Genomic DNA, 17,411 nt, shown 5'->3' with positions numbered 1-17,411 from the left:
GTAGCACTTCTGGTGAACAGGTCAGAGTTCCATAGCCGCAGGCAGAACAGTTGAAACTGGAGCAGCAGCATGGCCAGGTGGACTGGGGACAGCAAGGAGTCCTCATGCCAGGTAGTCCTGAGGCATGGTCCTAGGGCTCAGGTCCTCAGAGAGAGAAAGAAAGAGAATTATAGAGCGCATACTTAAATTCACACAGGACACCAGATAAGACAAGAGAAGTACTCCAGATAAAAAAACGGATTCTACCCTAACTGACCCTAACACATAAACTACTGCAGCATAAATACTGGAGGTTGAGACAGGAGGGGTCAGGAGACACTCGTCCTTCTTCTATATGTGTAATCAGGTGTGCGTCTTTACTCAACATTGATAGGAGCGTTTCAAACACAAGACGATGAATAAATTGATAACTCGTAAATGAAATAAACAAACTTGTTTCTCACAAATGTAGCATAGGTTGTCCTGCAAAACACATGTCCACTCTGACAATGAGAACAAATGTCTGTAATAATAATGATATATTGTATGCACTAACAGAAATTACTGTAGCGAAACAAACTTTGCAGATTCGAAATTATGGTAATAAATGGTAAATGTAGGCTAAGATTAGTGATGTCTATTAAGTCCCCATTACATACATCACAAACAATGCACACAATGACTACCCACGAAATGGCGGGAGAGAGCGAATTCTGGAGAGAGACGTGCCTTGTGCATCTGAGCCACAATCCCCTTGTTCTTGGACTGAGGCAACCTCGTGGCCTCAATGGATTAGTCCTCTGAGACAGCGCAAATCACACCGGTGTCTCGTGTGCCATGGAGGGGGAAAAAAACAACTATTTGCGACTGCTCGACAAAAGAAAATCTGCTTTTCAATAAAGACCCTTTTTGTAATACAGTAAATTCCATATAAGGCATCCAGGCCTTGTGAACGTTGCACAGTACACCCTTAATCTTGTCATAAATCAAATCTAGTGATGCGTAACTTGACATTTCTGCCATCCTTTGTGACATTGTGAGAGGATAACCAACCTTCCAATTAATAGCAATGTGTTTCTTAGCCACTATAAATTCTAAGTTACACAGTTTCTTCTGAAAAGTCGCCAATATCAACATTTCCAAGCAAACATAAACAGGGAGAATCTGTAGACATGCCGAGATAAAATAACACGTTCTTTGCCAGAATTCAGACATCCTTCATGATCACAACATATCATGCAAATACTGTATGTCCCCCTTTTTGTGTTTTACACTTCCAGCAGAGGAGAACAACATTTCTGAGTGCCGGATATTCCGTTTCATTGGCATATAAGATGGTCTATAAGACGATAAGATTATAAGATTACACTGCACTAATTTGTCTGCGATGATATGAACATGACGGGGCATTCAAACACATCTGTATGCATTCATCATCAATGTTGTGTACTGACTGCACCATGACAGTGAAGTCTGTAGAGTTGTTTTATACCTTGTGGGTGTGACAAGTAGGGAATCAAATTCAATTTTATTGGTCAAATGCGACCGACTACAACAGCGAAATGTTTGCTTACAAGGCCTTATCCAACAGTGCAGTTTGAAGGAAATACACCCACAAACCAATTAAGAGATAAGAATAACAAATAATTAAAGAGCAGCAGTAAATAGCAATAGCGAGGCTATATACAGGGGTGCCGGTACAGAGTCAATGTGTGGGGGCACCGGTGTCAAGGTAATTGAGGTAATATGTACATGTAGGTAGAGTTATTAAAGTGACTATGCATAGATAATAACAGAGTAGTAGTGGTGTAAAGGGGGGGTGCAATGCAAATAGTCTGGGTAGCCATTTGATTAGCTGTTCAGGAGTCTTATGGCTTTGGGGTAGAAGCTGTTTAGAAGCCTTTTGGTCCTAGACTTGGTGCTCCGGTACCGACTGCCGTGTGGTAGCAGAGAGAACAGTCTATGACTAGGGTGGCTGGAGTCTTTGACAATTTTGACACCACCTGGTATAGAGGTCCTGGATGGCAGGAAGCTTGGCCCGAGTGATGTACTGGGCCATACGCACTACCCTCTAGTGCCTTGCGGTCGGAGGACGAGCAGTTGCCATACCAGGCAGTGATGTAACCCGTCAGGATGCTCTCGATGGTGCAGCTGTCAAACCTTTTGAGGATCTGAGGACCCATGCCAAATTAGCTACGGAGCTAGTTCATTCTCTTCAGACAGAACTGAAGTCGAGAGGGGATGAAACACTAGCTACCGTAACATGTCAGTTACACTACTAGCTCAGCACTGGGAATAAATCATTTTTTTCTGTAAAGTCAAATATCAGTTACCTTGCCAGCTACATCAGTCAAATAAAGAGTAGCCAGTTTCTGCTTTGCTTGCTTTAACAGCTCTGAGAAAGTGCCGCACAGAGACAGCAGCACCGTGCTGGTCAGAAGCTTTGCCTTCACGCGGCCTGTCCGCACGCTCTGTGGTGTCCACACAGTGGCTGAAACCGACAAACAGCCGAGCCGACTACTCTGAGGCGTCCGCATGGTCCTAAAGTACACAGATGCAGCTTTTTTGCAATAATAAAAATGGGGGCAAAATAAAATGTTAGAATGTGGGGGGTCATGTACACCCCGTCCAAATTGAAAGTTGCTCCCCTGATGGGTTCTCATGAGCACCACTGAAATTAGAAACATGTCTGTGCTCTGACAAGCCACTTCCTCCTCTGGCTATAATTTCAGTACCCACATTCTGTTACAGGAACACTGGTGTTATTGTTCGGGGAATACAAGCTAACTAGTAACCTTTGTACTCCATCCACATCAACAGTGTAATATCTGGATGGAGTTAACAACAAGGAACGTACAGTAGAATTACATGATATAAAAAAAATTGTCATGTGCCGAAAACAACAGGTGTAGGTAGACCTTACTGTAAAATGCTTACTTACGAGCCCCTGCAGTTTCGAAAAATATGGATAAGAATAAGAGAAAAGTCACAAGTAATAAAAGAGCAGCAGTATATAAAGGAACAATATATACATGGGGGTGCTGGTACAGTCAATGTGCAGGGGCACCGGTTAGTTGAGGTTGTATGTACATGTAGGTAGAGTTAATTAAAGTGACTATGCATAGATGACAACAGAGTGGCAGTGGTGCAGAGGGGGGGTGCAATGCGAATAGTCTGGGTAGCCATTTGACTAGATGTTCATGAGTCTTATGGCTTGGGTGTGGAAGCTGTTTAGAAGCCTCTTGGACCTAGACTTGGCTGGAGTCTATGACGATTTTTAGGGCCTTCCTCTGACACCGCCTGGTATAGAGGTCCTGGATGGCAGGAAGCTTGGCCCCAGTGATGTACTGGGCCGTTCGCACTACTCTCTGTAGTGCCTTGAGGTCGGAGGCCGAGCAGTTGCCATACCAGGCAGTGCTGCAACCAGGATGCTCTCAATGGTGCAGCTGTACTACCTTTCGAGGACCCATGCCAAATCTTTTCAGTCTCCTGAGGGGGAATAGGTTTTTGTTGTGCCCGCTTCACGACTGTCTTGGTGTGCTTGGACCATGTTAGTATGCTGGTGATGTGGACACCAAGGAACTTGAAGCTCTCAACTAGAGGTCAACCAATTTAATCGGAATGGCCGATTTTTAATTACTGCGATTTTTAATTACTTACTAAGTTTTTTTTTGTAAATATATATATATTTTTAGATTATTTTATTTTTTATACCTTATTTAACTAGGCAAGTCGGTAAGAACACATTCTTATTTTCAATGACGGCCTAGGAACGGTGGGTTAACTGCCTTGTTCAAGGGCAGAACGACAGATTTTCACCTTATCAGCTCGGGGGATCCAATCTTGCAACCTTACACTAGTCCAATGCTCTAGCCACCTGATTACATTGCACTCCATGAGGAGACTGCCTGTTACGCGAATTCAGTAGAAGCCAAGGTAAGTTGCTAGCTAGCATTAAACTTATCTTTATAAAAAACAATCAATCAATCATAATCACTAGTTATTACTACACATGGTTGATGATATTACTAGTTTATCTAGCGTGTCCTGCGTTGCATATAATCAATGCGGTGCGTATCGTTGCTCTAATGTGTACCTAACCGTAAACACCAATGCCAATGCCCTTCTTAAAATCAATACATAGAAGTATATATTTTTAAACCTGCATAGAGATATATCTAAAAGAAATCCAGGTTAGCAGGTGATATTAACCGGGTGAAATTGTCACTTTTCTTGCGTTGATTGCACGCAGAGTCAGGGTATGGGCAACGGTTTGGGCAGCCGAGCTCATTGCGAACTAATTTTCCAGAAAGTTTACGTAATTATGACATAACATGGAAGGTTGTGCAATGTAACAATAATATTTAGACTTAGGGATACCACCCGTTCCGTATTTCGCTGAAATAATAAATGTTTTGTTTTCTAAATGAATATGTTAGAATCTGGAAACTATAATGACCAAAGGCTCGTATTTCTGTGTATTATTATACTATAATTAAGTCTTTGATTTGATATAGCAGTCTGACTGAGCGATGGTAGGCAGCAGCAGGCTCCTAAGCATTCATTCAAACAGCACTTTCGTGCGTTTTGCCAGCAGCTCTTTGTTGTGCGTCAAGCATTGCGCTGTTTATTACTTCAAGCCTATCAGCCTAATGGCTGGTGTAACCGACGTGAAATAGATAGCTAGTTAGCGGTGGCACATATTGCAGTTTTCCTTCTCCAACACTTTGTTTTTGTATTATTTAAACCAAATTGAACATGTTTCATTATTTATTTGAGGCTAAATGGATTTTTATTGATGTATTATGTTAAAATAAGTGTTCATTCAGTATTGTTGTAATTGTCATTATTACAAATACATTTTTTTTTAAATTGGCCGATTTAGTCGGTATCGGCTTTTTTTTGGTCCTCCAATAATTGGTATTGGTGTTGAAAAATCAAAATCGTTTACCTCTACTCTCAACCTGCTCCTCTGTAGCCCCTTCGATGAGAATGTGGGCGTGCTCGGTCCTCTTTTTCCTGTAGTCCACAATCATTTCCTTAGTTTTGGTTACGTTGAGGGATAGGTTGTTGTCCTGGCACCACACGGCCAAGTCTCTAACCTCCTCCCTATAGGCTTTCTCGTTGTTGTCTGTGATCAGACCTACTACTTGTGTCATCTGCAAACTTAATGATGGTGTTGGAGTCGTGCCTGGCCATGCAGTGAGTACAGGGAGTACAGGAGGGGACTGAGCACGCACCCCTGAGGGGCCCCTGTGTTGAGGATCAGTGTGGCGGATGTGTTGTTACCTACCCATACCACCTGGGGGCGGCTCGTCAGGAAGTCTAGTATCCAGTTGCAGAGGGAGGTGTTTAGTCCCAGTGTCCTTAGCTTATAGAGCTTTGAGGGCACTATGGTGTTGAACGCTGAGCTGTATTCAATGAATCGCATTCTCACATAGGTGTTCCTTTTGTCCAGGTGGGAAAGGGCAGTGTGGAGTGCAATAGAGACTGCATCATATGTATACATTGTAAGATGTTTATTGATAGGCAATGCATTTGGTACAGAGTATGATTTGACCAAGTGACAACCATGGTCGAACAAGCTCATAAAAACAATGTTTAAGAAGTTGGGCTATTGTATTAGCTTGCTATATTGCCATAAAGGTATTGCTTTACATTCCAGCTTGTGCTCATCACTGACACAGACAATAGTTGCTTTCCTTGGCTCCCTACAAAAAGCTTTAGGACCAATATTGGTTGTCTAATAGCCATTGGGGATACTTGTAAACATTACAGCTATGTCCTTCCAGCTGTTAGCTAGCTCCCTATAGCTAGCTAGCTAGCTAGCTAGCTAACTGCATTTCGAGCTAGCTACTTACTACCTAACCTTTAGTCTTCAGATAATTAGGTTATCAGAAAAACAGCTGAATGGTAGCTAGCTAGCTAGCTAATTACATGTACTTTTGTGCTTGAAACAACTTTGGAACCAATTGTCCACAGTATCTAATTGTTACCTTTAGCTAGCTACCTGGCTAGCTAGTTGGCTTTATTGGTCCAGTGAGTAGGTTAGTCAGCCTCTAGCTTTGCCGGGTAAAAATCCAGTATAATTGCTAAACTAATTCATCTTTGATCATTCAACTTCGTTGCAGAAGTGGGAGGATGGAGAGTGGATGGTCCGTAACCTTGTCGTAGCTACCGTTCACTGTGCTGTGGTCCTTAGCGATTGGCAAAGCCACCCTTGACACTGGCTGTTTGGTTTGTTCACAAATTGCAGATTGTGTCCTGTGCCATAGGCTGTGCAAACATAGGAAGGTGGAGATTAATCTATATTTATATGCGCCATACGTCGGTGTTAGGAGGGTGGAACTAAACAAGTATTTCCGTACTAGAACAGGATTTAGGTCGAAATAGCGGCGGTAACTTCCTCTGGACGGGGCATTTAACTAACTCTGTCACTGCCTGGCGGTATCATTCTCAAGGAAAGAGGAACTGGAAATCAATGAATATCCAAGTCCCAATGTTGCTGTATTCTTTGGGAGGGATGAGGTAAGCAGAAATGCTTTTAGGGCATTATCATGAAGTAGCCTCTCAAGGTTAGGTAAAATATCTACTTAAGGAAGCAGATTTCCTTAGTTGGAAGGAGAGTGCAGAGTGATATTGGATGGAGCAGAAACATTTTGCAACCCTGCATCTCATGTTACAGTTAAAGTTGAACGTTGGATCCAGAAAAGAATTGATTTATCATTTGTTTCATAGCTTGCTTTGAACAATACCTCAAGTGTGGTTGAAAACCAGAGTTTCAGTATGTGTGGGGTCCGGACTTTGTTTCGGTCTATGAATCCAGATGGTCCCTGTGGAGCTTTAAGGTTTTGTGTTTATCTGAGTCATATATTTTACGCTAGACTGGCTCATGACTCATATTTGTACAGTAGAACGGTGAATGGGAAACTCTTGGCACCAAATTACAACAAGGCAGCATTTAGGAAGGGTGGTTAGGATAACTCCATCTATATCGACGATATTTTTGGAGGTTTGTCTGACATCAGTTGGCTACAATTGCTGCAAAGAATTGCTGGCCACTGGCTAAATCACTCAGCTGGAGCACATGCGATGAATGTTGTGACAAATGCTTGTAGAATGTCTTTGGAGAATCTTAGAGGGCTTGTGTTGTGTGACTCTCAGCTAGTGGTGGGCAGGGAGCTAAGATTGAAGTCGGAGAACCCAGGTGGCGATCTCGTTAGCGTCAGCGCTTGTGATGAGTAATTTGGTTCCGCTAACGAGACAGTGTTTTTCAGCTTTTATGTTTTATTGTTTTCCTCTCTTTTTTGAGGGAGATGGGGGTTAATCGCCAGGATCAAAATGACTATTTGACGAGCTCTTATGAGAGATGGCTTTCTTCTCTCCTGATAGAACGGGTTTGTAGGAAATGTCTAGAAGTGGGATGTGGATATAAAGTCAATCATGTTCACGTAATAAGCCCAGGGGCATTGTAACCAAGCTTGCTTCCTATTGTCCAATCTCAGAGGTCAAGTTAAGGTCAGCGGCAGCCCTGTCTTCAGAATTTCACTCACTGACATGTTTTCATCTTATTTTCCACTTTCTAAAATGGACCCCCCCCCCCCTAAATTGTAGGATTCAACAAGTTGACCACTAGTCTATGGTCGTGCTCAATAAGCGTGGGTACTCAACTGTCTCAATTCCTCTTCCTTTATGATATATTCTCTATGTAACAAGTCTTCAGATATCCCTACGCCCAACCTTGTCTCCTTTAATTTGTATGTAGGTGGCCTTCCCCGTGTCAGCACGAGGCAACCACTGATAAATGTGACGAAGCACATTGTCAGCTCTCGCCCACTCCGTGAAATTCAATACCGACAAGAAACGGAGCACTTCTCGGGGATTCAAAAAAATATAATGCTGATTTAGGCCTAACTATTCTCTCTCATGGCTAGCATGGTAGCAAGGGGAATACCGTGTATGTTTATCTGTGGCAACTGAATGGAGCCACTGTGCCTTTTCACCAAAGTAGATTCAGACTGAGGTAAAGGGAGCGGGATAGGATCTGTTGAATTCAGTGATATTGGGAACAAGGACAAGAGTGGTGCCGGCTGGACCTTCTTGGTGAAGCACAAAACTAATTTCCCAAATCCCCCGGAGACCGTTCAATGGTTGGTTGGTACAGTGGTGCACTGTCTCAGCTGGAGTCAGACAGTATGTGTGTACTGTAAGTGCATTAGCGTGTGTGTGTGCGTGCATCTTACAGGAAAGGCTTCTTAGTAGTGCGAGACCTCATCAGCCTGACCTACCTCCATAATGGAGTGGCTCCACCTATCTGGTCTGTCTGTATGCCTCCTGAACTCCTCTCTCGCCCCTCTTACTCCACACTGGGATTCAGCCTATTTATAGCATCGTACTGAATAATGAATCACCTGCAGTCAGGAGACTGTTCCCTTCCTCCTTGCGCACACGCGCGCGCACACACACACACACACAGATGCAAATCACACACCTGCTACCCAAAGTCACACACATATAAACTTTAAAACACACCTGCTACCTACAAACACACACACACACACACACACACAGATAGTAGGCACACACTGACACACCTGTGTCCACAAGGACTTGTGGCAAGATAAACGCTATCAATGCCAAAGATGAGAAGGGGGGGAAAAAACTCTCTCCTCGAGAGAACGTTAGGTAACAGACGTTTCCCAGAGTTGACGACTTGCCTCAAACAACACGATCTCATTCAATATTAGCCGTGGGATTGATTCAGACATGTCAGTAAGGCAAGGCAACACGAATGCTACAGAATGTGTGGCTTTTCATTGTGTCCTTGGTCAGACACTAACTGGACCTCCTCCCTCTCCTTCCCTCCAGGCTCTGGATGTGGACCGCAGCGTGCTGTACAAGATGAAGAAGTCCGTCAAGGCCATCTACACCTCGGGTCTGGGTGAGTCCGAAAGGTTAACACTCATTTCCAGTCACAACACCATAGCGCTCCCATCTGATGAAAGGTCAGAGTTCAGAGCCACCTGTGACGGTCATCACGGGAACTCGATAAGCTAGTCCATGTACCTGGTTGCCGCGGTGGGGTGTGTGTGTGGGCCAGGGTATGACAGGGTTTAGGGTCTGTGTTTTTCGGTCAAATGAGGGGAGAGGATGACCTCCGTTTGAAGATTTATGGCCCTGCCGTAACTCCATATGTTCTCCAAATGCACGGTATGGAGAAGAGAACAGCAACGCTGACTCCCTCTGTCAATGCTTACTACGGTAGGGTTTAAACTGAGGAATCCATATCTACTGGAAGATGGCCACAGGGAGACTGGCTTAATTAGTGTGTGCTTGTTTTGGGTGGGTTGCAAGTGTGTGTGTGTGCACGGAGCTCATCAGCATACTCACTCTGGCTGGCTGTGACAGTGTGGGTTGTTTCCAGCGCCTTGTCTTTGGGCTGTGTGACAGGGTCCTGCTGAGAGCGTATGGAACGATTTTCTCTCTCTTTGCTGAGCTGGGCCTTTTTTGGGAACACTGCTACCTCTGTTCAAGGGGGGACAGCTGTCTACCCCAGACCTTGGAGGAACAGGTGTACCAGGGAACACCCTTTTGTGTGAGTACTTGTGAGTGTTCGGGGGCAAAAGGGGGACAGTGTTGCGCTCTTCCCCACTACACTATGTTCTAATGGAGTTCCAAGCACTCATTTCATCTCCTTCCTCTCTTCCCGGTATCCTGAAACAGTGCCTTTGTGTCACTAAACAACATTGTGTGTGTGTGTGTGTGTGTGTGCAGTATGTGTGGATGCCTCTGGTGGGCATTTTGACTCTTTTACCAGTTGGTTACTAGGCAACATGCATAATTTGCTGTGGTATCACCGTCAATGGAAGGATTTTCATAACGGGTCGAATTCATGTTGTTGGCTGAATCCTTTCCAAAATAAGGGGCTTAAATTCTTTATAACCACATTAAGCGTTTCAAGCACTTTCAATAAGAGGCTTTATGGACCTCTTAACACTGACAATCTTAATTGTTACTTCGACAACAGAATATTCAGTACAGAAAACACACTATAGATTCGTCTTGTCTCTGACATTCGTTTTGTTGACAAAGGCAAGTTAGAGATTCAAATTGAATGTAAATTTGATGTCTTTGCTAGCGTGTAAACGTAGCTGGGAAGTTGGAGATTAAAATGTAATATACATTTGATGGCTTTGCTTGCGTGTCAATGCAGCTAGCAGCTCGTGATTGTGATTTAGATTACTATTCCCCTAAGGTGCCAGTAGAAGCCATTGCCCCTTCGAGAAACGTAGTAACTACATAGACGTACAGTAATAGGTTTCGATAACAATTTTTTTTTGGTGCTTATTGTCACATACAAGGTGCAGAGAAATGTTTTACAGTGTCGGCCATAGTAGTACGGCACCCCTGGAGTATCTTAGGGTTAAGTGCCTTGATCAAGGGCACATCGGCAGATTTTTCACCTTGTCGGCTCGGGTATTTGAATCCCCAACCTTTCGGTCACTGGCCAAGTGCTCTAACTGATAGGCTGCCTGATTTGAGTGGCGTTGGAGGCCCGCTGTAAATCTGAGTCCTGGTGACGTGAGAGATGAGTCTCTCCTGAAGGTTTTTAAGTCTGTGATCCTCACAGATAAACCTCTACTACTGGTTAACCTCAGGCCTCAGAAAATGAAATTGTCAAGACCTCAGCACCCAGGTTTATTACACCCCTGCCAGCTCTGCTCAGCTGTCAGACGTTTGACAGACATGTCGGAGACCTGTAGGTAATGTTAGGGCTACGGGGGTGTGTGTCGTATTCAGTAACTCTGGACCTATTGTCAGTACGACCTTTCAAGTAGTCTTGTTCATTTCATGAGACCGTGTCAAGAATGCCGTGGAAACATCGAAGTAGTTGTACTGCCCTGGTCATTGACGTTAAGGACCGTTGTGAATTAAGAGATGTTCTGAAGTCATCGTTCACATTTTAGATTTGAAACGGTCCTTGACATTCCACTATCGTGTTCTTTCACGTTGTGGATCACCCCTTGTCGTCATTCATCTGGACGGGCCCTTTCTGAATGTACCCTCAGTCAGAAGAGGAACAGAGGTCGATTGATTACATAAGAGGAGAACTTGGTGACCTTCCAGTCTTCCTGAGAAAGAGTGCTGTGAATTAAGACTCTTTTGATTTAGCGGAGCTGTGGGAGTCAATTTTCTGGCCCTTCTGTGTAGCAAAGACTTCTGTAAGTTCCAATATGAATAGTGAAAGAATGTGTTGCCGGGCTTGTTAGCATTAGTGCTAAAGTTGGCTCCAATGCTAGCTATAATATTTAGCGCTTGTTTCAGGCTCTGCATAGAACAGAAGGTGCCCTTAGGCATAGAACCTAACCCAGTCCCTCCAGGATCCTGTGCTCCTTTTTTTTTTTTTTAGCAAAATCAACAATTCCCCGCATATTATGCAATTGCTTGTAAATTTTACGAATCCCTGCATTAAAAACAGTCAAATCATTGCAATATTTTAGCCTAAATTTACCCACTACTGCAGTACAAAAAGAGGGCTCGCAATTTCAACCAATCACTGCACATTTTACCTCAAAATATGGTTCAATCAAGCCACACGTCAACACACTTTTTCCCTTTGTCAGCGTATTTTCATCACAAACTGGACAAAATTATTGCAAAAGTCAGAATTGCTGCAGCAAAATCAAGGATCTTTGTCGCAAATATCACAAAAAATCCTGGAGGGATTGCTAACCTTGACCATTAAGAAGAATGTAAACGTAAGACATTTCAACAGCTCGTCATCATTGTCAGTGAGATTCTGTGTTCGTATTTTCCAGTCAGGGGGTCTATGCAACTTTTGAGTCTGTGCTGCTTGGTATTCTAATGTGGGCTAGAGGCGCTGAACTGAACCTAAGACATCTCACCCAGGTTCCCTTCCCTACCCACAATCTTAGTCAGTCGCCTGGGCTTCACTCTCCTTTGGTGAAATATTCATCCATGACAGTTGGTGCGAATTGGGAGAAATCTCTCTCTGCTCTGTCGCTCTTTTCAATCTGTGTTGCTGCCTGCCCTCCTTTGCTTTGGCATGCTGCTTTCTGAGAGAACTATTCTTGTCCATTCGACAACATGGCTGGCTTCTCATAACCACGACCTTCACATGCCCAGGTTTGTAATGTTATTCCATACGCAAAGTTCATGTCTCGAAGACTCTTGCTCCAGACTCATGCCATTTGGACGTTGTGTTAACTTTTGACCTGACCAGGCCCTCCAGTAATACTGACGTGCTGTTTTATCTCGGGCCTCCCTCTGGCTCTCCATCACATCCTCTCTCCTTTCTCACACTCAGGTAAAAAGGCTAGCTTTTGAGAAGATGACAGCTATGTTGTCCAAATGGACAGTATTTTATTTATTTTTTTCTCAGAAAGCAGCATCCCAGAGATTCTGACCTGTTACAGTTGATTTGAGGAGCCTCTCTTGCTGGTCTTGAAGAGTCCATCAGGCAGGCAGTCAATCCGGCAGGCAGTCAATCCGGCAGGCAGTCAATCCGGCAGGCAGTCAACCAGGTTGGCAGTCGGTCAGTGGCAGTCGAGCAGAGAAGATGATGCGTGCCTCCTTCACCATGGACACAGCCATCCTCCTGGAGGACAGAGACCCAGTGGAGAGCCCGGTCAGACTGACAGAACTGGAGCGGAACGTCCCCTTGCCCCGCCTCATGGCTTCCCTGGTGCCGTCTATCAGTCTGCCCATCACTGGGCCTGCAAATCTGTCACCCTATCACCACTCTATTGGCCCGCAGGCTAAAATAAGAAAAAGACTTTATTCAAACCCCCAGAGTTTTTACATCTGGCTGGTTTATATTCAGACACAGCTGTTGGTCTAACTGATGGTGCTCTGCTGTATGCACTGTTGTGCCACTGGGATAGATCTGTTTTTCTGGCTAAACCTTGTTTAGCCAGAGCCCATGGCTCCACAGGCAGGCATCACACCCATGATAATGAGTACACCGCTACTTAGTACTCGCTTGCACACACGTGTTGTAAACGGTGAGGAATATAACATGCATGATACATACTGGAAGCACACAGCCACATCCTGTGGATACGGACACAAATGAACTCATGTTGTCATTCCCCTTGCAGTCTTGCTTTTTCCCCCCCATCACAAGCCACACACACACTTTATCGCCAAGCTGCCAGGTAACGGAGGGAATTAGGCTTCCAGAAGCACTAATGTAACTATACTGTGAATGGATGTGCCTGAACTGCAGGTAGAGGCCACTGAGAGCCACAGAAACAGCAGGACTGTCATAATGCCCTAATGACCATCCCTCTCCCCTCCAATCGGTGGTCCTCTGGGTAAACCTTAACACCCTTTTCACAATTTGGCCGTTAAGTCCAGCAGTATTTATTCAGCCTCCGTGGACAGTGTGGTCCTAAGCTGGAAATAGATGGGGATGTGGACATAGAGTTTTGTCCGTGCTGAAACCTCCAGCAAAGTAAGCTTGTGATTGACCAGCCCTAGAGAGAGAGAGAGAGAGAGAGTTTGGGTTGAGGAAACAGAAGCTAGGCTACTATCTGTTGATTAAACAAAGAGCTGTCTGGAACAGACAATGCTGGAATAACAACACCCCACCACTCTCTATGCTGTTAGATTGTCCACAGCAGGGGACGTCTGTGTGTGTGTTACGTTTGTTCTTGCAGATCTACAGTTGGTTTGTTCTGTGTGTTTGTTCTGTGTGTTTTTGTATGCATTGAGTTGTCAAAGAACTGTGTCTCTGCCTGTGTGTGGATTTTCAAAGGGCTTTCAATGGGTGAATTGTGTCACCTTCTCCCTCCTTTTCAAGATTCCCATAAAACAAGGGGGCCACCATTTCCTGGGGGCCTGCCACAGACGGGAACCCAAGTCATTCCCTCGATTTCATCCGTTGTGGATGAAAGCCAGAAGCCAGCCCTCCATGTCATGTCATCACTGACTATCCCTGGCTGTGACGGAAAGAGACGAGAGACAGCGTAGGAATGCACTGGGGAGGGTGGCACACACACACTCAGACACACAGTACATTGACGTGTCTGTCTGCTGGGGTTGCATTACAGTAAACAGGAGACTAGCCTTGTGTTTTCTGTCAAGGGTGGAAAGTTGAGGCACCGAGAGGCCCTGATCTCAGGTGCCACTAGAAAAAACAAAAGCCCAGGCAGTGCCCGCTGGCGACACACAGGCCAGGGCGACCCACAACAAAGCAGCTGGGTTTGCTGCCTAAACAGTCTGCGTGTGTTTGAACGTGTGTTGTCGCGTCAGCCACCTATGGCCAGAGGTGAGCACAGGCAAATAAAACAGCAACCCATGGGCTATTCAACGGTAGGTCCCATTCAGGTAACTTGACTAGATTGTGGGTTCTCTAAATGCAGGAAAAATGTCCTTCAGTAGACAATTTGACTTTTGGATTAGGGTTTAAAAGCCTTTTAAAAAAAAAATTTAATCAAGGACTTTCAACTCGCTCGTTAAATCTATGCCTATGAGCTCAGAGGACTCCAAACACAGTGCTTGTCGTTCATGTTTATCTTGCGGTGGGATTTTTTTGATCTGCTGGTTCTAGACATGATTCATCCACCTTGATCTTATTGCCTCACCATAAGAGTTGCTTGTAAGTTCTTCAATTTCACGTGTGAACACGTTAAAGGTTGGACGTGTGTGTGACAGTCTGTCTGGACAGATGCTGTGCGATAATGTGTTCCGCTGAGTCATTCTCTGGGGGCAGATGCCTTGGGGTGTCGATACTCACACTCCTCCGCATCTCTCTCTCTTTCGCTCACTCCGTCTCTCTCACTCCGTCTCTCTCACTCCGTCTCTCTCACTCCGTCTCTCTCACTCCGTCTCTCTCACTCCGTCTCTCTCACTCCGTCTCTCTCACTCCGTCTCTCTCACTCTGTGTCTCTCTCACTCTGTGTCTCTCTCACTCTGTGTCTCTCTCACTCTGTGTCTCTCTCACTCTGTGTCTCTCTCACTCTGTGTCTCTCTCTCTCTGTGTCTCTGTGTCTCTCTCTCTGTGTGTCTCTCACTCTGTGTCTCTGTCTGTCTCTGTGTCTCTCTCACTCTGTGTCTCTCTCACTCTGTGTCTCTGTCTGTCTCTGTGTCTCTCTCTCTGTGTCTCTGTGTCTGTGTCTGTGTCTCTGTGTCTGTCTCTCACTCTGTGTCTCTCTCACTCTGTGTCTCTCTCTCTCTGTGTCTCTCTCTCACTCTGTGTCTCTCTCACTCTGTGTCTCTCTCACTCTGTGTCTCTGTGTCTGTGTCTCTGTGTCTGTGTCTCTGTGTCTGTGTCTCTGTGTCTGTGTCTCTGTGTCTGTGTCTCTGTGTCTCTGTGTCTGTGTCTCTGTGTCTGTGTCTCTGTGTCTGTGTCTCTGTGTCTGTGTCTCTGTGTCTGTGTCTCTGTGTCTGTGTCTCTGTGTCTGTGTCTCTCTGTCTGTGTCTCTCTGTCTGTGTCTCTGTCTCTCTCACTCTGTCTTTCCACCTCAAAAAGCACAGGAAAGAGGATTTCAACTCACCTTCTCCAATTGTTCTGAAATCATTTCTGTAGTTGAAAACGGATAAGATTTAGTGTTCCTGCAACATTATTTTGTTGAAATATAATTTGATCTCTGTGAAATGTAGCTAATTGATTGCACCTACATTGGCCATTTTTAAATTATAACTTTAAAGAAATATATTAATACACTTCCGATTTGGACCCGAAACAATTCTAAACAATGAGTAAGACATGAGGATTCCTACAGCGAGTATACCGCATCGCTTCTCTGTGTGACAAGTAGTATAGCGGTATGGCTCAGTATTTTTTTCTTCTTCATTCTATGTAATGCATTCTCAGTGAATTTGGTGCCCCCAATTCAGATAAATTAGTCATTGAAGTTGTTAGCTTTATTTCCCATCGTATATCCTGATATTACAAGGTTCTGACTATTAGATGGCAACGCTCCTGTTATTGGGTGGATTTGTGCCACAAATGCTAAAAAGTTTGCATTTGAAACAGTGGCCAGGTAAACAAAACCAAAGCATAGGTTGCTGTCGTACCTTTTCAGTAGACTGCTTACAGGTTAAGAAAAGCAATATGTAATTCGGGTGAACGTTCCCTTTAACAAATCACCTAATAGTAGGAACAGCACCCTCTAGTGGTCAGCACCTGGTAATATCAGGATGTAGGACATAAACCTAAACAACTTCAAGGACTACTTTCTCTGAACAGGGGACAACACCCACCAAATTCACTGAGAAAACATTACATAGGATAAAGAAACAATATTCAGAGCCGCAGCTCCGTACTACTTTTTTTTAAAAACGTCTCAATTTAATTCAAAGGGCTTTATTGGCAAGGGAAACATTTCTTTACGTTGCCAAAGCAGGTGAAATAGACAAGAAACCAAAGGGAAATGATCAAAAATGAATAGTAAACATTAAGACATCTCTCTGTCACTATCAATTCAATTCAATTCAAGGGGCTGTAATGGCATGGGAAACATATGTTGACATTTCCAAAGCAAGTGAAGTAGATAATATACAAAAGTGAAATAAAAAATAACAATAAACAGTAAACATTACACTTACGGAAGTTCCAAAAGAATAAAGATATTACAAATGTACAAATGGTTAAAGTACAAAAGGTAAAATAAATAACCATAAATATGGGTTGTATTTACAATGGTGTTTGTTCATCACTGGTTGTGATGTGATGTCACACTGTGATGTCACACTTGAGTTATTTTAGTAAAACGTGCGCAACTGGCTGCAGGGAAGTCAGGCGCAGGAGAGCAGAACTGGTTAACAACCCCTTGCAGTTTAATGAGGCAAAACAAACTGCACCGAGAAAAACAAAATACGGATAGAAATAACCCTTCGCAGACCAGTCTGAAGTGCACAAACACTTTACGACAAACAATTCTAAACACCGACATGGAAGGAACCGAGGGTTATATGTACATCAAGTAATGAAGGAATGGAAACCAGGTGTGCGGGAAAACAAGACAAAACAAATGGAAAATGAAAGGTGGATTGGCGGTGGCTAGAACACGGGTGATGTCGACCGCCGAACGCTGCCCGAACAAGGAGAGGAACAGACTTCGCCTGAAGTCGTGACAGTACTCCCCCCAGCTGCGCGCCAACCCCAGCCTCTGGGGCGACCCGGCGGCATCCCATGTCTCCTCCGCGAGCCGGAACAAGTTGTCCACCGCAGGAGCCTCGGTCTGACTCTGATGCCAAGGAGCCAGAACCGGCTGATACCCCAGTACGCAATGGAAGGGATAAGGTTAGTGGAGTGGCGAAGCGAGTTCTGGGCCATCTCTGCCCAGGGCACGAATGCCACCCACTCCCCCGACCGGGCAATAAGACCGCCGAAACCGACCCACATCCTGGTTAACTCTCTCCACCTGCCTTTTCCCAGAAGTGGTTAGTCTACGGATTCTTCA

General features: G+C 44.6%; 1 protein-coding gene across 7 annotated transcripts in view; it reads left to right on the top strand.

Annotated features, from left to right (window-relative positions):
* Nucleotides 1-17,411, top strand: part of asap2a (ArfGAP with SH3 domain, ankyrin repeat and PH domain 2a) — a 95,619-nt gene that overhangs the window by 23,377 nt on the left and 54,831 nt on the right. For all 7 annotated transcript variants that reach the window (XM_052496994.1, XM_052496999.1, XM_052497000.1 and 4 more), the window contains exon 2: nt 8,848-8,920. In XM_052496994.1, the coding sequence (XP_052352954.1) occupies nt 8,848-8,920 (73 nt within the window). The remainder of the gene's footprint in view (nt 1-8,847; nt 8,921-17,411) is intronic.

Source organism: Oncorhynchus keta, chromosome 35 (assembly GCF_023373465.1).
Source record: "Oncorhynchus keta strain PuntledgeMale-10-30-2019 chromosome 35, Oket_V2, whole genome shotgun sequence".
Taxonomy (NCBI): Eukaryota; Metazoa; Chordata; class Actinopteri; order Salmoniformes; family Salmonidae; genus Oncorhynchus; species Oncorhynchus keta.
The sequence above is the reverse complement of the archived record's forward strand: the minus strand, read 5'-3'. Positions and strand labels throughout refer to the sequence as shown.